This window comes from Rhinoraja longicauda, chromosome 13 (genome assembly GCF_053455715.1).
Source record: "Rhinoraja longicauda isolate Sanriku21f chromosome 13, sRhiLon1.1, whole genome shotgun sequence".
NCBI classification, from domain to species: Eukaryota; Metazoa; Chordata; class Chondrichthyes; order Rajiformes; family Arhynchobatidae; genus Rhinoraja; species Rhinoraja longicauda.
The window spans coordinates 42,626,607-42,648,921 of NC_135965.1; the positions used below are offsets into that span (position 1 = coordinate 42,626,607).

At 41.2% G+C, this 22,315-nt stretch overlaps 1 protein-coding gene across 2 annotated transcripts in view; it reads left to right on the forward strand.

The window, feature by feature from the left end:
- schip1 (schwannomin interacting protein 1) overlaps positions 1-22,315 on the forward strand; it is a 558,202-nt gene that overhangs the window by 119,766 nt on the left and 416,121 nt on the right. For both annotated transcript variants that reach the window (XM_078410855.1, XM_078410856.1), the window contains exons 3-4: positions 1,041-1,121; positions 3,949-4,099. In XM_078410855.1, coding sequence (XP_078266981.1) covers positions 1,041-1,121; positions 3,949-4,099 — 232 coding nt within the window. The remainder of the gene's footprint in view (positions 1-1,040; positions 1,122-3,948; positions 4,100-22,315) is intronic.

Sequence of the window (22,315 nt, forward strand, 5' to 3'; positions counted from 1 at the left end):
GATAGACTAGGCTTATACTCGCTGGAATTTAGAAGACTGAAGGGGGATCTTATTGAAACATATAAAATTCTTAAGGGGTTGGAGAGGCTAGATGCGGGAAGATTGTTCCCGATGTTGGGGAAGTCCAGAACCAGGGGTCACAGCCTAAGGATAAGGGGGAAGTCTTTTAGGACCGAGATGAGAAAACATTTCTTCACACAGAGAGTGGTGAGTCTGTGGATTTCTCTGCCACAGAAGGTAGTTGAGGCAAGTTCATTGGCTATATTTAAGAGGGAGTTAGATGTGGCCCTTGTGGCTAAAGGGATCAGGGGGTATGGAGAGAAGGCAGGTACAGGTTACTGAGCTGGATGATCAGCCATGATCATATTGAATGGCGGTGCATGCTCGAAGAGCCGAATGGCCTACTCCTGCACCTATTTTCTATGTTTCTATGTTTCTATTCATGATAATTGGATTCTAGGTATTCCATCCTCTTGAAAACGTGCCAACTATTCTGCTAACGTTTGCTTGGACATTTTTGAATTGGAAAGGTAAAGGCACAGTGGTAGATCTGCTGCCTTACAGCTCCAAAGACCCGGGTTTGATCATGACTACGGGTGCTGTCTGAATGGCATGAGTTTTCTCTGGGTGCTCCGGTTTCCTTTCACATTCCCAAGACGTCCAGGTTTGTGGGTTAATTGGCTTCTGTAAATTTTAAATTGTCCCTAGTGTGTAAGATAGTGCTGGTGTACGGGGTGATCGCTGGTCGGCATGGACTTGGTGGGCCAAAGAGCCCGTTTCCACGCTGTATCTCTAAAGGCCAAAGTAAAGCACGATTGGAATGCGCTGTGATGTGTCACGTTATCCAAATTATTCGAGCCACTTGAGTGCATGAACAAAGTTCTAGAATGTTCACAGCCATGGCTTTGTAGTACGGTGCAATTCAGCACTTTGAGAAGTGTTGGCTTGCAAAAAAGATCACATCGGCAATATTGCCTCATTAAGTGGTGAGAATTTAATGTTTCATTGTGGGAAATAAATATATAACTTTTCCTTGGCAGCCATCAACTTCCAATTGATTTTGGAAACAAGATTGAAAAATGTCACATCAGCAGAGGGGTGCCGGAATCAAAAGCAAAAATGTAAGTAATGAGTGAGAATAATTACTATAATTTTTGAGTTGCTCACAAAACGTATAATTTTAGTCAATATAAGTTTTAATAGAGCAAAGAAAATCAATCGCTTGCTCATTACCATCAAACAAACTGTTGCTTGGAAGCAATTATATCTCGGTGAGTGCCAAAATCTGAATTGACTTGATTTCCAAAAGTGTGTTCACTTTAGATAAGAATAACCAAATACTCCTCACAGAAGGCTCTTCTGTGCAGCATGGATACAATGTTCATATACAGCTTATTCAAATTAAAGCTATTAAAAAAGGCCCCAGTCTAACCATTGTCTTCTAAACCTGAGAGCTTTCATAAAAAACTAATTAAGTAAATGAATATTTGGAAAAAAAATCCATTAGTGGATTGTTCATTTGTTTATAATAATGAACCTTTATTCTTTGGAATGAGTCAAGAAAAATAATGAGAAAATGTACAAGCAATGTTCTTCGACAAAATATTTTCTGACTTCTGATCAAGAAGGTTCATTGTCTACAAATCCGTGCCAAGTTTTACCCACAGAACTTCTGTTAATTTGATCAGCTATGCTTGCTTGCATCTCCTTTATCAAACTTTATTCCCCAGCACTGGATTTCAGCACATTTTGCTCTCCTTTTCTCAACCTACTGAAGAATTTTTAAGGTATCTCTGTCCGATGCTGTACATATCCCCTTTAGGAAAGGAAAAGTTAGAGCTAATCATTTGCTGCTTTAATTTGCTGGGTTTAAATGGTGGCTGGTTTAAGTGATGGTGGTTAAAAGAAAGCCTTCAAAAATTACAGGAGTTTTAACTTTTGGAGTTTTGATGTGTAATTAATCTGTATAAAATCAAATAACAGGAATAATGTAATATACACAACTGTGTCGGTTGCAAATGCCAAAAGGCATAAACTATCACGGAAAGGGCATGATTGCAAAAACTGTAATTTGTGGCATTTGGTATAGATAAGGGTTAAAAAAATTAAATGTGGAGATATTTTTCTTTGTTTACGGGATGAGGCCATTGCGGGTAATGCCACACCTGTTGTTCACACCTGAACTAATGATACAGATTATGGGTTGATCACTGTGGGAGGTCTCAAATCACCTGTGGGTCAGTCCAGGTGGGAAAGTAGATTTATTTCCTTTCTTCAAGGATGTAACAGTTTAGTTTAGAGAGATAGTGCAGAAACAGGCCCTTCGGTCCACCGAGTCCACACCACCCAGCGATTCCCGTACATTAACACTATCCTACACACACTAGAGACAATTTTATATTTATTCCAAGTCAATTAACCTGCAAACTTGTACGTCTTTGGGGTGTGGAAGGAAACTGAGGATCTCGGAGAAAACCCACGCGGTCACAGGGAGAACGTACAATTGGATTTCTGCGTGAAAAGCAGAAAACGTTACAAACATCCAGAAGGTCAAGCAGCATCTACAGGGAATGAAACTAAGCAGACATTTCAGGTCCTTGATCAGTGCTGGAATCTATATACTAAAACTCTTGTTTGTTAGTTTGTTTGTTCCTGAACTACAGCCAAAACGGTACACGATAGCGCAACAATTTTAGACCCACCTTACTCACCGTCGTCCCTTTGGTGCTAATGGAAGAAGTTTCATTGACATCGGTGTTATATTTTTAGAGTCATTAACATTTTAAGGTTTAAATCTATCTCCTAGGGAAGGAGGGGGTCAGGGGGGGAGGAGGGAGGATGAGGGGGGTTGAGGGGGATGGAGTGGGGGAGGGGATGGGGGAAGGGAGGGAGAGGGGGAGGGAGGAGTGGGGGGGGGGAGGGGGCGGGAGGAGAGGGTGCTGCATCAATGCAGGAGAGGTTTGGGCCCAACTTGGTCTAGTAATAATTAAAAAACACACACACAGGTCCATTCATGGAAGGGGAAAGTAGATGGATCACCAATGAGATGCAGACCAAATATTTAATTTATTGATTATTTTAAATAGTGACAAATATGGAAGAAACAAAATTAAACAAGTTACTATCACAATCTGGTGGTTTCACAGTTACTATTATGAAAGGTAGTCTTTTTCTACATTTTAGAATAAATACCAAGTTGCCATTGTAGCATTCAAACTTATTTTTCTGGATCAGTGGCTCAGAACTGCTTGCTAATCATACAGTTACCAAAAATGTCATACAAGAACACGTGAACATAAGAAGCTGTAGCGTGAGTAGACCAAATGTGTAGGAAGGAACTGCAGATGCTGGTTTATACCGAAGATAGATTCAAAATGCTGGAGTAACTCAGCGGGACAGGCAATGCCTCTGGAGAAAAAGAATAGATGACATATTGGGTCGGAACCCTTTTTCAGATCACTCTTTTTTTGTCTCCTGATTTTTTACTTTGAAACACCTTTAGTTTATTTTATTGTGATGATAGATACAAATCCATCCATCATTATTTCCGCAAGCACCTTCTCTGTGGGATAAACCTATAATTTTGCTGCTTACGGTGGCGCAGGGGTAGAGTTGCTGCCTTACAGTGCTTGCAGCGCCGGAGACCCGGGTTCGATCCCGATGGGTGCTGTCTGTACGGAGTTTGTACGTTCTCCCCGTGACCGCGTGGGTTTTCTCCGAGATCTTCGGTTTCCTCCCACACTCCAAAGATGTAGAGGTCAGTAGGTAAATTGGCTTGGTAAATGTGAAAATTTAGTGGTTGTTGGATAGTGTTCATATGCGGGGATCGCTGGTCGGCGTGGACCCGGTGGGCCGAAGGGCCTGTTTCCTTGCTGTATCTCTAAACGAAACTAAAACTTCCATTGTAATTCCAATGGTGAGCCTCTCACTTTTATTTCAACAACGCAGCATTCAGCGAGCATGGCGTGAGTACTTGCAGCGACAGGAGCCTCTCCGTCATGGCTGCTTGGAGAAGCGCAGCCCGTCACCACCTTCTCTCTCATCAGAGAAGATGAGCACCTCCATCAGCATGAACACTCTTTCCGATGGCAGCACTCCTGTGAGTAGAATCCCTTTCCTTTGTTTTACTCTGCCCCCTGCTGGATTTAGCTGGCACATAGCTAGGAACCAAAATAAAATTGAACGTAAGGCTGATCACCTTTTGTTTGTAACCCGGCTACCTCCTTTTTATAGATTAGTATGATTTATTATTTTCCATGTGGCTGAAGTTCACGCTGTGCACTGTTTTGACTTCTGCAGGAAGCAAGCCGTTTGGAAATGCAACTTGGTAGTTAAATTGATCAGTAGATCTTTGGTCTGATATTGAAACCATCAATGAATCATGTGCAAATCCTAGGTCACTCGTTGCCATAGCGACCTACTCGACATTGTGAAGTACAATAGTGTTGAAATTACCTACAAATCATAATTCAACCGTATCTGTGAGAATATAATTATACTGGTACAAAATGTGATTAAGTCTTCAGAACAAATCTGGTGTTGGAATTAAACAGAATACAGTTCCAATTATACCTAGCCTATCGTAAAACTTGCATCTTGTTCATGAAAATTGTATGGACCAACTGTTACAGAATTTTTATGAGGGTAGAATCTCAGATTATTAAATAAATGTGAAGCCTTTCAATAAATGTTATTTTAACAGGTACAAAATTAAATGATGAAATGTTCGAGGCTCTTGATTTCTAAAAGGCATATTGTTTCATGTCCGCCATGTTGTGGCATTAGTGTACAGTAGCATCTGAAAAGTCTGCACTTCACAGTGTTGCTTCTAAGTCCATGCCATTAAACTTATAGATAAAGGATAGGAATGTAATAACTTGATTCAGAGCATTACCTTAGAGTTACATTTGCTCTTTGGCAGAGGACTTGCAAATTAAAACTGAGGTGCTTTCTGCTCCTAAAATGGTGCAAAAGAAGGTGGGGGAGATTGCTAAGCATTTGGCAGAGCTCTCTGCAATACTGATCTCTGAGGGAGCCATTGAAGCTAATGGTGCAGGCGCCGATAAGGGGAGGTTTGGACAGGCATTTGAGGAAGAAGCTTATGATGGATTTAGGTGAGGCAGGATAGCAAGAGGTTGTGTGGAACACAGAAGCTGGCACAGACTGATTGGGCCAAATGGGCAGTTTCTGTAATCCTATGACTCACTGATTGCTTGGAAAAAAGAATGATTTGCATCCCAAGCAATAATCACACAAGTTTGAACCTTGCTATGAATTGAACATAAATACATTTGACAAAAGAGGACATATTGATGTAATTTTTTTTTGGTTTACTTAAGTACCAGAATATTACTTTACTGGATCATTTCATGTTAGGATTTAGTGTTTTAAGATCTGAAATTGTCTCCTTTGATTTAATTGTAGTTTTTGTTAATTGGTAGCAATTAGTTGAATTGAAAATCTAGTTTTATGGCGGAGTAATAGTAAATGCAGTCTCAAAGGCATTGTGCAGAGCATTATATTACTATTAAAACTAAATTTTTGACTTCTGTCTATGGATTTTATATTAGTTTTTCAGCTGCAAATATTTTATTTCATTCCTATTTGAGTTGCAATCCCCATGTTTTAAATTATCATTTAAATGTTGTATCCTTATTGTTTTGATGTGGTTATGCTTTATTCTTAATTGTTAACTGTATGTTTGTGTTGTCATTTGTGAGCGGAGCGCCAAGGCACATTCCTTGTACATGCACATACTTGACCAATAAACTTATTCATTCATTCATTCAAGAGGTACTGAGAAGTCATGTTTTTGTCTTGTATTTTGGGTATTCAATGCATACTCCAAAATAAGTTGTTTACTCTGAAATTTGATCATTTATTACCAAACAAATATCGCCAAGAGAGCCTTTGTGTTTTTTGTAACAAGTCAAAGCTTAGACCATTACATTTACCCAATTCTCTAGGTCCAGATGTATTTCCATTTTGGTGAAGAATGGAAACAAATATAATGGGTGGAGGTTAGGGGTGTGGGGAAGTATTCGTAGAAATCCTTTGTTGATACACTACCACATTTTATAGTTTGTAAATAGACAAAACTGATTTTGCTTCAGTTGCTGATGTAAATGAAATCCTCTAAGTCCATGTGTAGGGAGGAACTGTAGATGCTGGTTTAAACTGAAGACGGATCAGAAGGTTGGATTAGCTCAGCGGGTCAGGCAGTATCTCTGGAGAAAAGGAATAGGTGATGCTTTGGGCCGAGAACCTTCTTACTCCAAGGTCTGAAGAAGGGTCTCAACCCGTAACGTCACCTATTCCTTTTCTCTAGAGATGCTGCCTGACCCGCTGAGTTACTCCAGCATTTTGTGTCTGTCCTTTGAGTACATTGCGCGTATTTAGGGTGGCTTTTTAATTTGCATTTGTGACTGGAGGGAAACATTGCTCTGATAGGAAAAGAAGGAGACCTGGAACTACAGTATTTTAAACAGATTAAAAGGTGAGTTGCTTTCGTGGATCATCATGGAGAACCTAAATATGAACGACACCCTGACTGCCAATCCTTGCTTCCACTCACAGGTGGGTAACCAGCGGGAGACCATCATCTGCATGTGTTAGTAGCCACACTTCTGCATTATTTGGAGAATGTCTAAATTGTATTAGTTGTGCATTCGTGGCACTTATCGAATAACTGCACCCATAACAGCGATAATCTGATGCCTACCTGCTTATTTTCCTCTGCCAAATATGAATGACTTGCAAAGTTATCTCTGTTCGTAGCAATTGTTTTTTGAGAATATGACATAAAATACAATACAATATAAATAACAAACGTTTAGCATTTGCATTGTTGAATGCTCGCAGGCTTCTTCTTTTTAACTGGAAGTCAAAAAAAGCACCATCCTTTTTGCAGTGGTTAAAGGAGGTGCTCTCCTTTTTGCCCCTGGAAAAGATCAGGTATAAACGGTGCAAGGCCCGTGGAAACTTTGTTCTGACCGGGAACCCTTTTATAGATTTTATTAAAGATTTTTCCTTTAACTGAAAATATTGTCTACACAGTCATAATCATTTATTTATATTTGTATGCTGCTGTTGCTAACATGTAACATTTGAACACAAAGATGTTTTTTTGTTTTTGTTTTTTTTGGGGGGGGTTTATAGCCTTGGGGATGGGGAGGGGGGTATATATGTCCTGTACTGTCCTGTATTGTTTGTAGGTGTCTTGTGTAAATTTGTGTAAAATAAAATAAAAAATAAAAAATTAAATTATAAATAACAAACGTTGGAAGCTCCTATATGTGAATTTCTGCAGATATTTTGCAGGTGGTTTTGAAAGGCAGATACTAAGTTAGTCTTTAGGTGCTATTGACAAATTAATTATCAGCCTTTTCATTTAATTTACTTTTAGACTTTTTATAAACTGAATAATAACCTTCTCATTTTACTTCACATCACCTCAGAAACATTTCGGGTGACAATTCTGATGTTAGTCAATAATTTGGGCTTTGCCCTCTCCTGAAGCAGATGTTTATTCTTGAATATCTAATGTGCAGAGGCATTTTGAGAAGGAATAGAAAGAAAAACAAACTAATTTTGATTTATGATGACTTCTGGACAAAACAAGATGCTTTTCAGACAATGAAGTACCCTTGAAGTACATCATTATTATGTAGGAAAGGTGGAAAATAAATTGTGGATAGCAAGTTCTCACAAACAGCAACGTGATAATGATATGTCAGTCAGCACTGATAATATTGGTTGAAGGATAAATATTGGGCATGTTTCAATAAGCAAAGGAACACAAGCAGGCACACCTACAGGAGATTTTGCAGTAGTTTCGACCCAAAACATCACCTATTCCTTTTCTCCAGAGATGCTGCCTGATCCACTGTCTATCATAAGGACACAAGAGTAACAGCAGGTCAGGCAGTATCTCTGGAGAACATGGTGATGTTTTGGGTCAAGACTTTTCTTCAGACTGATTTCTGGGAGGGGGGGAAGGAGAGGTGGAAAAGGGGCGAGGCAGGACAAAGAGTGGCAGGCAATATATCAACAAAGGCGATGGGTTTTTGATAGCACAAAAGCCAGAGGTAGGAACAGAAGGAGTGAAGCAGATTTGAAGTGTGGTGGTTTGTGAAGCCATAGGGAGGAAGGCAGCAGGAAGGTAGGGTTGGGGGGCGGGGAAGACATGAAAGCTGAGGGAAAGGGAGGAGGGAGGGGGGAAAGAAGGGGGCAGGATTTAGAGGTTACCTAGAATGGAGAATACTATATTTAAGTCTAAATAAAGAAGCTCTTTTAAAATAGATGCATGGTAACCGAATGTGCAGTTCAGATCACTTGATTTCCATGGTGACCACTTCAGGAAGTATCTGGGCCATGGTTATGATATGCTGCAGATTTATCTCTATGTGCAAGATGCGTGTTTTATATCCCATGGCAGTGCTGAGAGGCTGGAGTATTGTGCATTGTTTTGTCTGCGTTTCTTTTTGTATATTACAATCTATGGAAAAGTCAGTTTGTAGTCCAGGTTTTTCTGTTTGTCAATGCACAGCAAATAAACAAATCAGAGAATAGACTGTTCGGAATTGGACCATTTGACTACTTTTTTGTTTTTTCCCTGTTCAGTTTTGGCCATGTACAGGGAGCTAGTTCAGAAGGGCATATGTGTGCAATCTGGTTGGCAGATCAAATTTAAGTTAATGTGCTAATTTGTATCTAAGTGGGTACAAATCTACAAAGAAAGATTTTAAAATGGATTTAAAATATCTGTCAGATTTTGTCAAAAATGTAGAGAAGAATGCATCGTGCTGTGGAGGAGGGGGGGGGGGATACATTGAAACTCAATTCAATCACTGCTCTGTGAGAGAGCAGTGATTGAACTTGGATTGCATTGGTGGTAAAATGCATTGAGTGGGGATGTGAAGGGGTATCTTACATGGCACTTCACAATTCTCTTCACAGAAGATCAGGAGTATGTATTATGGGAAGAAGTGAGTGTCAACCAAGGTGTTGGCACACACTGACACAGACCAAAGTGTGGCAACCTAGCTAAATAAAATGGAGACACAAGGAACTGCAGATGCTGGAGTCTAAAGCCAAACACAAAGTGCTGGAGGAACTCAGTGGATCAGGCAACATCAGACTGGTAACTAGTTTGAACAGTCTGAAGAAGGGTCCCAACCGGAAACGTCATCTGTCCATTTCCTCCACAGATGTTGTCTGATCTGCGAAGTTCCTTCATCAGTTTGCGTTTAGCAAAATAATTTTGCAGAATAATACCTCGTATCGGTGTCATAGGTGGCCGCTATTTGCATATCTTGGGTATGCAAGCAAAGAATTTCACTGTGCCTTGTCACATATGACAATAAAGTATTCCATTCCATTCCATCAAAGATAACATTCTGCCAACATTTGTCAGACATCCCATTTTGCATTGAACACTAACTTCAGCCATTTTTTAGGTTTTCTCAGGAATTCTTGTAGCTTATCGGATCGCATATATAAATTTCTACATGCAGCAGGAATTCTTGCTCGGCATGCAAGTTCCAACCTTGAATCCTTACAATATCCACTGGGAAGCACATGGCAATTAGCCACTGATGGATACCATAATTGCCTTCTCAGTTGAGAGGCACTGCTTCTTCTCTTTCAGCTATCAGCATGTGCACGTAACAATAAAGATCACTTCAAGGACATGATCTGGTTCAGCAGAGACTCTTCCCTAATGAGGCATACTTTGCCAAAGGCTACTTCTCCAATGCGCTCAAGTAATTTTTAGTGGAGGCTATAGACCCAGGCATTCAGCAGTCTTAAGCAAAGAGGGACTTGCTCCAGATTATTCCCTTTACCTTCTCTTCATCCGCAAACACCTGTTAAACTTGAATATGTTTAGCATGTTTAGTAATGCACAATTTAAGTAAAATTGTCAGTAAGCTTTGTAACATACCACAATGCGAAATTAGTCAGAAATGAAACCAACAATATTATTCTACAGAGATTTCAAACAAATATAAATAAGTTATTTGCTGAACAATACTGAGCCAGAACCCTTGAGAGCCAGGGAGCAGATTTCATTGTCTCAAGTTAGTTAGCGTCAAGAATGCTGCTCGTGGATTTCACATCCAGCTGATGCAGTAGAAAGACGTGGAACCCGTCTGGCCATATTAATGACTTTACTCAAGTTTTAACTTGGCTCCTACCTTTTCTATGATAGGAAATGCTCCTGGTATGCCTTCCAGCTTTCACCTGGGTCCAATTAGTCGTAGCTTTCGTGTTTGCTCACATGCGTCAGCTCTCAGTTCAACAACACTTGGATTTAAAATTCAAGTCTTTGCTTCCAAATCCGTGGTTCAGCACATCAACTAACCCAAGTACCAGACTTTTATCATGTGGTGCATTCCAATTCGTAAAGGCTCCCAACATCAAGGAAAGAATGGGGTGAAAGACAAGAGTAATGCAATGGGAAGGCAAAATGAAGCAATAATGGGCCAGAAAAGCATCTGCATAAATTTGCACTCTCCACATGACTATGCACTGCCTTTGCTTGCAATCATTTAGTTTATTTTCTTTCTCCTATATGTCTGAGAAGATCAGGACAGGCCTCCGATCCAGAGTTATGTGTGTGTCCCCAAATTAATTACATTGCACAGATGCAAGAACAGCTCTCAAAAGCATGTGAAATTTGTATGATGCTGAAAAGTTGCCAAAAGTGTATACACAAAGGGAATTTTTGGTGGTGATTCAATTGTTGGTGCAGTCTGTAAAAATGAATGAATGAATGAATAAGTTTATTGTCCAAGTATGCATATACGAGGAATGTGCCTTGGTGCTCCGCCCACAAATGATAACACAAACATACAGTTAACAATTAAGAATAAAGCATAACACATCAAAACAATAAGGATACACCATTATGGTCTAAACATGTGGGTGAAAATAAACCAGAGATGCATCTGATTAATGGAACAGTTAATCACAGGTAAGGGTGGCATGACCCGGGTTTGAACCTGACCTTGGGTTGTGTTTGTGTTGAGTTTGCATGTTCTCCCTGTGTCTGTGTGGGTTTCCTTTGGGTATTCCGGTTTCCTCCCATGTTTCAAAGACGCATGGGGTTGTAGGTTTGGCCTCTGTAAATTACCCCTAGGGCACATGCAGTGAATACGAAAATGGGATAACATAGAACTAGTGTGAACGGTTTAATCAGTGGTCGGCGTGGATCCGGTGGGCCGTAGGTTCTGTTTCCATGCTGTTTCTTTCAATTAAAACTATTCATTGCTAAAAGCTTTTCCTGATGATTTGATATTTTTCATTTCCTAACCAGTCGGTCAATCGTTTATTTCAGTGCTGATATTCTTGTATCCATTTACGTCTCCTCAGTGTAGAAGGAACTGCAGATGCTGGTTTAAACCGAAGATAGACGCAAAAAGCTGGAATAACTCAGCGGGGCAGGCCACATCTCTGGAGAGATGGAATGGGTGACGTTTCGGGTCGACCCATTCCTCCTCTCCTGAGATGTGGCCTGCCCCGCTGAGTTATTCCAGCTTTTTGTGTCTATCTAGCACCTTCTCAGTTATGTATTTGGTGGCTTGTAACACTAACCTTAATGCAGCAGATGGCAGCCTTGCTTCTCTTGATGTTGACCTGCACAGTACTGAGCTAGTTCATCCCTGGATTTTTATTGACTCATCTGGCTGTTTTCTGCGGTGCACCATCATTTTTCTCCTTGGGCTAAAACCCTCTTTTATATTTATTTCCAAAGCAGATTTTCAGGAAATGCAAATCTACTTGAAATCCACATCATCGCTTTCAGTGTATAATAAAATGTTGTCATTTCATCATTGGACAAGTAGCAGGTTAAAGACGAAAATCCAGCTGTAAATAGAAATCAGAAATAAAAACCAAACACACTCAGCAGGTCAGATGCCATCGGCAGAGAGAGGAATAGAGTTAGCGATTTGGGTTAACGACCTTTCATCAGAATTGATGAAAGTTTTGATGAAAGATGAGTGATGTAAAAAGTTGAACATTATTTTTTATTTCAGATGCTGTCTGCTCCTTTCTGCTCAGAGGAGGTGATGGAGGTGGATACAAATGCTTCTTGATTAGAGCGGGTGTCGGGTTATTGAGGGAAGGCAGGAGAATGGGGTTAGGAGGGAGAGATAGATCCAGCATGATTGCATGGCGGAGTAGACTTGATGGGCCAAATGGCCTAATTCTGCTCCTATCACATGAGCTTATGACAATGTTTAAGAGGTATTCAGATAGGTACTTAGATAAAGAAGCCATACAAGCCTAAAGCAGGCAAGTGGGATTAGCGCAAATAGCCATACCAAAAGGGCTCGCTTCTGTGCCGTACATTTCTGATTCAATGCTACAATCAGGATTGAGCAAAGCATTCACTGCATTGAACATAGCTAAGATTAATGGCCAAGCAAATGTTTCGGTCCCTGAAAATACTGCAGCAAAGTTGTTGGTGATAGCTGTGCAACACCAAAACGTGCTTGTCTTCATGGGCCATTAGTAGCATTGGCATCTGTTCAACTTGCTGAGAAACCTCACAGGCACAATCAGGCAGCACCTGTGGTGAGCAAAATGGTCAACGTTTCACATTGGTGAGCTTTTTGCTCAGTCGTAGGTCTGTGCTAAGTGTGGTGTTATCAGCATTTGTTTATTTACGTAAATGTCCTGAATTTGAATTACTTTGCATTTGTTTTAAATCCAACCTGGCCAATTGCTCAACAAATAGTCTACTCCTGCTTTTCTGCAAAAGGAGCACGGATGCAAACTCACCAATAACCTGACCAGTCTGAAGAAGGGTCTTGACCCGAAACATCACCCATTCCTTCTCTCCAGAGATGCTGCCTGTTCCGCTGAGTTACTCCAGTATTTTGTGTCAATCTTCGGTGTAAACATAACCTGGCCACTCCTACTCAGTTCAGGCTTCTCCAGCTCCTGCCCATTTTAATAAATCTATGGGCGTGAACAAGGGTTAAATACAAGGGAAGGCAAAATATAAATGTCTGGCATTGAGGCATCATTTGATGAAGTGTGACACCAAGCAGCACCAGCAAAACACAGGCCATTGGGAAATACCCCTGGCCATATTCATAATGAATGTTGTTAGTGGCCAATTACTACAACAGCATGACATCACTGCAGGGGCAGAAACTTTGGATTGATGCTCAATTGGTGCACTTTTGTTTTATGTTGTGTGTGGGAATGTTCACACTGCTGTTTCCATCCTATTCAGATTTTTGCATCAGCGCACACAACCCACTTAGAATGACAATAGACACAAAATGGTGGAGTAACTCAGCAGGTTAGGCAGCATCTCTGGAGAAAAGGAATAGGTGACATTTCGGGTTAGGACCCTTCTTCAGGCTAAATAATCTAAAGAAGGGTCTCGAATGTCACCCATTCCAGAGTTGCTGCCTGACCTGCTGAGACACTACCATTTTGTGTCTATCTTTAGTGTAAACCAGCATCTGCAGTTCCTTCCTACCCACTAAGAATGACCAGGATTGCAAGCATTCAGGCTCTTGTTAGCATGGGACAAGATTACACCACATGACTGTCAGACATTGACCTTCAAAGGGAAAGTGTCCACTTGTCTCGCCTGATCTTCAACTGTACCACATTAGTGGGTCTCCATAAATCGATGACTAGGATGTCTTCATTGACCATAACCTCACCAGCACTATGATTACAGTAGAAGGTTGTTATTAATTTACTATTTTTTTGTTTATTATACTTTATCTATGTGTATTGTGTTTACGGGGCTGTTATGCTGCTACAAGTAAGAATTTCATTTTTCTGTTGTCTGTACAGTAGTTGCCTGACTGCACCAGAGTCTGGGGTTCGATCCTGACTACAGGTGCTATCTGTGCTGAGTTTGTACATTCTCCCCGTGACAGCGTGGGTTTTATTTCTGGGTGCTCCACTTTCCTGCCACACTCCACAGACGTACAGGTTTGTAGGTTAATTGGCTTTGGTAAAGATTGTAAATTGTCCCTAGTGTGTGGATAATGCTGGTGCATAGGGATAGCTGGTCTGCGTGGACTCAGTGGGCGGAAGGGCCTGTTGCGACACTGTATCTCTAAACTAGATGAAATACTGCTCAGGAAGTGTAACTGTGTCAACACATCCTAATCTAAACCCTATCCCAGAAGAAAAAACGCTTGGCTTAATCAGTGATCAGCCTCTGGTTTAATAGCATCCCCACCACCACTAGCACACCATGGCTGGACAGGGCGGCAGAGTGGTGCAGCGGGTAGAGCCACTGCCTCACGGCGCCAGAGACCTGGGTTCGATCCTGACCTTGGGCACTGTTTGTGAAGTGTTTGCACAGTCTCCCTGTGACCGTGTAGGTTTTCTCCTGGTTACCGGTGTCCTAAACACCATTCTAAAACCAGTTCATAAGATGCACTCCAGCGGTTTAGCAAACTTACATGACATGCAACTCGACACAAATGCAACTCCCAGCCTTGCAACCTACATTGCATTGACACGAGCACCAGCTCCCTTCAGTTCCAATCCACATGCCATCCTGGCATGGCTTGATCCATCATCGAGCGATGCTGGCTCGAAGGGCCGAATGGCCTCCTCCTGCACCTATTGTCTATTATCATCAACAGTGAGTCGAACCCTTGTAATTCCCGATCTAACAACATCACAGGAGCACAATCATCACCATAATGATTGCGGTCATCTCGGAGAAGATATCAAACTGGCAGGATGCAGTTAGATAAATGTGACTTCACCAGGGACAGCTTTGAGAGGAAAAAATACTGATCAAGTTATTGTATTGAGTCCAGTGCTTTACGATCTGCCATTCGATCTTGTGATCCAATTCAGTTGACAATTACAGTGTGAACAAAGAAATACTCCCAAACAATCTCCTTAAAATTGTCCCTCAAAATTCTTAGCCTGTGTTTTCTTGTCTTTTGTTTTGATGGTCTGCTATCTTCATGTTTTGTATATTTCTGTAACGCTTCCATCTCAGATCGATCTTGAAGAGGGAAGTACTGAACCTTGTCACATTGTTGCATATCACTTTCCCCTGACATGAGATGTCATTTGTATTTCCCGCACTGCGGTGGTAAATCAGCAGCCTGTTTAAAACACCATCTGATTCTTTCTGCCTTTTCTCACCCCACAACTCAAACAAAACAAAGTTCATCCCTGTTTGTACATCAAACTTCAACTTTTTAATTTGCCAGCATTGGGAAATGATTGGAGTCAGCTGAAGTTCAGAGGAAATAGGAAAGTTAACAGCTCAGATGGTCTGATAAAAGGTGGAATTACTTCCCCTTTTCTCATCTCACCTTTCAGCTCAACATATTGGAGACCACTTGAAGTTCATGAATATTTTTATGGCACAAAAGTAAAAAGGACAGAATAGTCAATCTTATATTTGGTGGTGCAGCAGTTCTATTCAGCAGCTGACTGCAGAACAGCATCCATTTACTATAAAGAGAATTTGGTCTCTCCATACATAATATTCAAACCAGTGCAAATGGAGTAAAATATTTTAACATGAGTTAACTGACAGTGTTGGACTAAAAATCTCATTATGAATATTCCATTTTAATTTTAATGCAAATGTGTCTACAAGCTAATATTCAGTCGATTACTTTTCCAGAGACTGCATTACTTGCATTGCATGCCAGTGCACACTGTGGTTTACTTGCATTCTAATGTTCTTGTTATGTTTAATCTGCTGGTGCAAAATAAGACACTTTGAATAAATCCAGCCAATTTACATTGCACACAGCTGGGTGCTGTGGATTCAAACATAAATGTCTGCTTCAGACATCGCTTGTAAGTACACAGCGATGGATTTAGCCTTTGAGGAAAGTTTCAAGCTGTTACATTTAAATGATAACCTGCCAACCAGTGTATCTTCTACCAAATTCAACTTATCCTCATGGCAGCAGGGGTATGGGCACCTCTTGTGTCGAGACTGTGATAATTCAGCACAAATTGGATTGTATGGCACTTTGCCTGCTTCAGCTATTGGGCTGCACCTTGCTGGTAAATGCTGGCAGTTCTGTGGCGAATATGTTCGGGACATTGGCACATTGACATCTAAATGCACATATCCCGAACATGTCCACAGGTTCCAGGCAGTGAATCTGTGAATACGCACTGAACCTCGACTCCGCATGAGGGTGACTGGTGAAGCACCATGTTGCTCAATCCTCCAGTTCATTTTGGGGGCATTTGCTCGTGAACCTTCTGCTTGGTTAGAGTTGGTGTAGGAACTGTAAGCCACTCATTTCAATGTAGATTTTGCAGCCATGGGAAAGGATGGTGAAAATAGGATAAGATACAACTTTTTAAATATTTGAGCTTGCAATAGAGTTTGCAGTTATTTCATTTTTTAATGAATAAGGACGGCACGGTAGCGCAGCGGTAGAGTTGCTGCTTTACAGCGAATGCAGCGCCGGAGACTCAGGTTCGATCCTGACTACGGGTGCTGCACTGTAAGGAGTTTGTACGTTCTCCCCGTGACCTGCGTGGGTTTTCTCCGAGATCTTCGGTTTCCTCCCACACTCCAAAGACGTACAGGTATGTAGGTTAATTGGCTGGGTAAATGTAAAAATTGTCCCTAGTGGGTGTAGGATAGTGTTAATGTACGGGGATCGTTGGGCGGCACGGACTTGGTGGGCCGAAAAGGCCTGTTTCCGGCTATATATATATGATATGATGATATGATAAATTAATATCCACACCATTTTATTTTTATGGATGTTGGTGGTGAGTGCAGGCAATAGGCCATACTCAGCCAAATTCAGACATTAGACTTTATGTTGCAGAAATAGGGCCTTCAGCCCTCTGAGTCGGCACTGACTAGCGATCGCCCCGTACACTAGCACTATCCTACACACTAGGGACAATTTACAATTTTACCAAGGCCAATTAACTTACAAACCTGTACGTCTTTGGAGTGTGGGATGAAACCGGAGCACCCGGAGAAAACCCACGTGGTCACAGGGAGAAGGTACAAACTCCGTACAAACAACATTTGAAGTCAGGATCGAACCTGGGTCTCTGGCACTGCGCCACTGTGCCAACCGAATGTTATACCGACCTTACCGAACTTGATGTTATTCTAATGCCTCCTCACCCAGTCCAAGTGACAGGGATGAAAAGGATTACAAGCTAAATAGTGTCTATGGCACATTTTCAACCAGGGTATTTTTGGTTGGAAATTAATCCTAATGCAAAGAGTGCCAAAAAATCTATCCTCAGATAAAGCAATGCACTTAGTTCACTGAATATTTAAATACTGTTCACATTTCCTGATAAGCAATTAGTTCAATGTCCTTGAGAGAAATTGTATACTTCAACTACTTTAAGTAATTCATTGCTGTTTGAATTGGGACAATTTAAAGTAAACAAGTTAATCGCCAATTTACCTGGTCATCAAACACTTTATTGAGTTACACTTAATGTTAGCTCAGGGATCCAAAACTGCTTCACTCTTTTTCTATTTCTGTGATGAGCTTTGTTCAATCGTCGGTATCAAAAAATGTTGGAGTAACTCAGCGGGTCAGGCAGCATCTCAGGAGAGAAGGATTGGGTGACGTTTCGGGTCAAGACCCTTCTTCAGACGGATGTCAGGGGAGGTGACGGGACAAAGAAAGGATGTAGTTGGAGACAGGAAGACAGTGGGAGAACTTCAATTGTCCCTCGGTCTAAGAATTTCATTTTAAGGCCCGAGCACTACCAAAAGGAGATGTATGATTTATCACAGGGAAGAAAAATATTTTTTTGTAAGTTGGTGAGTACAGAGAACAAGCAACAACCTGGTGAATCACTTGAATGTATCCAAATAATAACTTGCCTAGGAAATGGGAGCTCAGAGGTTAGCAAGTGGACATAGACAGAAGCTAATCTTACAGAACTTCACACCCAACAGCTTTGTTGACCTTTGGATTTTACAGCTCACAAATCAGATAGGATTAACTGGGATGGGTGAAGTGTGCAAGGATTACATTGTCAGTCTTGAAGTCTGTTTCTGCTGGTGATTACTTAGTCAAGTTTAATACTTAAATCCTTCATTACAATCAGATGCTGAAGGAAATTAAAAAGTTAGATGTTTTAATATACAGACCAATTACCTATTGTGTGGGTAAAAAGTTTCTGAGCCATTATTTCCTCGTTACATCTGGATGATCCAGGAACACATGTTGCTCATCAAGTCAAGTCAAGTCAAGTCAAGTTTATTTGTCACATACACATACACGATGTGCAGTGAAATGAAAGTGGCAATGCCTGCGGATTGTGCACAAAAAAGAACTACAGTTACAGCATATAAATAAAGTTAATAAGTTACTATAGTGTAGACAAAAATTTCGTCTCTGGAGTTATAAAAGTTGACAGTCCTGATGGCCTGTGGGAAGAAACTCCGTCTCATCCTCTCCGTTTTCACAGTGTGACAGCGGAGGCGTTTGCCTGATCGTAGAATCTGGAACAGTCCGTTACTGGGGTGGCAGGGGTCCGTCATGATCTTGCTTGCTCTGGATCTGCACCTCCTGATGTTTAGGTCCTGCAGGGGGACGAGTGTAGTTCCCATGGTGCGTTCTGCCGAACGCACTACTCTCTGCTGGGCCATCCTGTCCTGGGCAGAGCTGTTTCCAAACCAGACTGTAATGTTGCCGGACAAGATGCTCTCTACAGCCCCAGAGTAGAAGCAATGAAGGATCCTCAGAGACACTCTGAATTTCCTCAGTTGTCTAAGGTGGTAAAGGCGCTGCTTTGCCTTACCCACCAGTGCGGCAATGTGCGTTTCCCATGTCAGATCCTCTGTGATGCGGACTCCCAAGTATTTAAAACTGCTCACCCTATCCATAGTAGACCCATTTATCTCTAGTGGCGTGTACGTCCTTGGATGTTTAGCCCTTCTGAAGTCCACAATCAGCTCCTTCGTTTTAGTGACATTCAAGAGGAGGCTATTGTCCTGACACCAGAGTACCAGATCAGCCACCTCCTCCCGGTAGGCCTTCTCATCGTTGTTGGAGCATATTGTGTGTGCTTTGCTGTTGCGCTGCTAATGTAAAACTAAATTATTCAGATTAGGGCACTTTTCTGGTGTCTTTGCATCACTTTGTCACATTTAATCATCTCCACTGTGGGCTGTTTCACAGCAAGGAGAATGCTGTTCTGGAGGTGGTTGCGTTCAATTGTGGCAAGCTCTGACCTTGATAAGTTTGCATCAAAATCTGCAGGACAATTGATGGTGAAAATCAACGTTCCACTGTGATGAGCTGTTTTTAAAGCTTGGGTATCTGGGATTGCTTTTGTATCTGTCCAACTGAAGCAATTGATGGTAACTTTGTCGGTGCCAGAAACGTGGCGACACTTGTGTAATGCGTCGGCGAGGTCTGCTGTATGATTTGGTTGGATTGTTTGCTAAACAAAGCATTTCACTGTACCTAGGTACATGCGACAATGAAGTATCATTGAATCATTGAATTGAATTGGTACGGTGTTGTCTCCTCCAAGGTCTGCCTTGGTCAAATTCCACTAATAATAAATTAGCGAATCTTGATCGTCAATTGCACAAACATGATAAATATTTGATATATTTCAACTGTAAAAATATCACTGGTTATTTTGCGAATCCCAGCAGCTATCTTTACAATATGTTTGTAATATAACAAATTACATTTAAAAATATATATATTTACAAAAATTAATAAACTCCGACCCTCCTGAAATATTCAGTTGATTCTTAGTGATGTGTACCAATAATACAATATACTTTTTTTAGCTGCAGATTGAATAAATAAGGAAGTATCAGGGTATTATGGCATTGCATGGTTCGACATCATCATTTCCTGGAGTACTTTTAAATTGGTATTACAGAGTCATAATTATATTAGTTTAAACATTGATGCAAATTCCAATAAGAAAACAAATGCAACTTTTATTAATGCTTAAATTATTAGCCATCCTCAGATTGTTAATAGGGTTTTTGTTAATAACACTTGTATTGTGACTAACGCTATATGTAAGATAACAACATGGTATGATTAAGATAAGTGGATTCTTTTATGCAGCTGTGGAATTGGAATTACATGATTTATCAAAATAATTCTACAGTACTGTATCAGGGACTTGTTGCTGTAATTAGTTGAAGCAATTTGCAGTGTTTTTGTATTCTGCCTGCTGTGTTCTGTGCTGTGCCTTCCTCTTGCTTGAAGCCAGTTCAAGAATCAAGTTGGGTGTTGAACAAGTAGCCTGGCCTAACACTCAGCTCATGCTGTGGAAAATGGGCAACACAAATTGACCTTGGAGTCTGTCCAGAAATAAAATAAAATATCCTTCAACTCTCGAAAAGATCACCAGGTAATGATGAACTAAATTGAAAGGTTGTGTCCTCAGATAATTTTATAAATGTGCCTACAGAGGGACTATTGTCTATTGTCTATTGGGACGATGCAGCAATATTGAACTCCTTATCCATGTGAACAAAATCAACTTGAAATACACTTTCGACATAGGTAGGAAAATTGTGTCCAATTCGTTCTAATTAAGATGATCAAAAATTCTTCTGCACCAGAGTATGTAGGAAGGAATTGCAGATGCTGGTTTATCCCGATGAGAGACGGAAAACGATGGAGGAACTCATTGAGTCAGGCAGCATCACTGGAGCAAAAGAATAGGTGACGTTTCTGGTCGAAACCCTTCTTCAGACTGAAAATATGTTCCGACCCAAAATGTCACCAATTGCCTTTCTCCAGAGATGTTGCTTGACCCGCTGAGTTACTCCTGCATTTTGTGTCTATCTTCTGTAGTACAGTCTTGGCTTCTAAACACAAGGAACAACAGATGCTGTTTTACAAAAAAGGACACAAGTACTGCCTTACCTGCTGAGTTATTCTAGCACTTTGTGTGTTTCTCTTGGCTTCTAATTAGGTGTGGAGATTTAGAGTTTGAATCTTGCGCTGTGATAAATTACTTAGAATTTATTTCAAAAACAATTTTACATATTTATGCTGGTGCTATTTGTCATGCTTGGATTATGAAATACATGCTCATTTGTGGGTGACAAGGTAGACATGGGTATGAAAAGAGGTGAAGAGAACACGAGAAATAATTGGAGCTGATGGAGTCATTGGAGAATAACAACTGGGTTAGCTATTGCCAGGAACTTTATCTATTAAAAATAGATTGACATGAATGATTAGCAATTTATTCAGCAACTCCGCCAAAATGACTTGATATGGTTTGTTTGAAACTGAAGTTCGCAAGGGTCAGTATACCCTAAGGACATGTGTATGGTGGCAGTATGATCATTGTGGTAATAAATTGTGGATAATTGGGAAATAGATACAGATTTACATGAGAATATCTTCTACAATTCTGAGCCAGTGACAGCAACCTGAATAATTGCCATTGCAGTTGGTCAGTTACCTGACACTCATTAATCCTTGTCCCTCTGTTTCATTTTTCACCACAATTGAAGGTGCCCAGAAAATGATTACTTCCTCAGGGTACAGGGTGCTTCTCATGGAGTCCTTGTTCTCTCCATTTTAATAGTGCAGTTTTCAGTGCAAAATGATGTCTTTATTGCAGACTCAGTCAGGGTGATTGATCCTCATGTACACCATGACACTTGTATTGATGGCAAAACGGATGGGGTGGGGAGAGGGGAGTTGTCATCAGTTGTATCACCGAGTGTATTTGTACAGCAATGACCTACTAATGCCCACCTTGGGGTGTGCCAGGGCGTCTTAGCTCATGGTTGTGGTCTAAATGTGGACCCTCATGCTGAATTCCACAAGTGAGGTTAGAATGGATGCTGTTGACAATAAGGCAGCTTTCCAATGACTATGGCATCCTGGTGCATGGTTGGAGTCATACCTTGCTTAAGGAATTCAATTATACTTATTGTGTGCAGTGAAATTCTTTGTATTTGCATACAGTACGCAAAGAGACACCACATATTTGCCGCCGACAAAGTTACAAAAGTACTTTGTCCTTAGAGACCCGATGGCCCCTCGTTGTTATCAGTGACCCCCTCCCCGCTGGCTCCCTCTTTGTTCACGGCGACCTGACCACCTCTCTGTGGTCCGTCCTCAGACCACCATGACTCCATGGCTCATTCCCGGCCCCGCCTCCTCTCTCCTTATACGGTTCGCCAGCGAGCCGTCCCTCTCCTCTCTGGTCCTTCAGCCTTTGTGCCCCTTGAAGGCGCAGGAGGTTAGACCCTCCCTAGTCCTCCCCCTCCTCCTCCTCCTCCTCCTACCGGCCCTTTGTCCAGCGTCTGCCGGTACCACTCTCTCCTCCTTCCGGATCCCACTCTTCG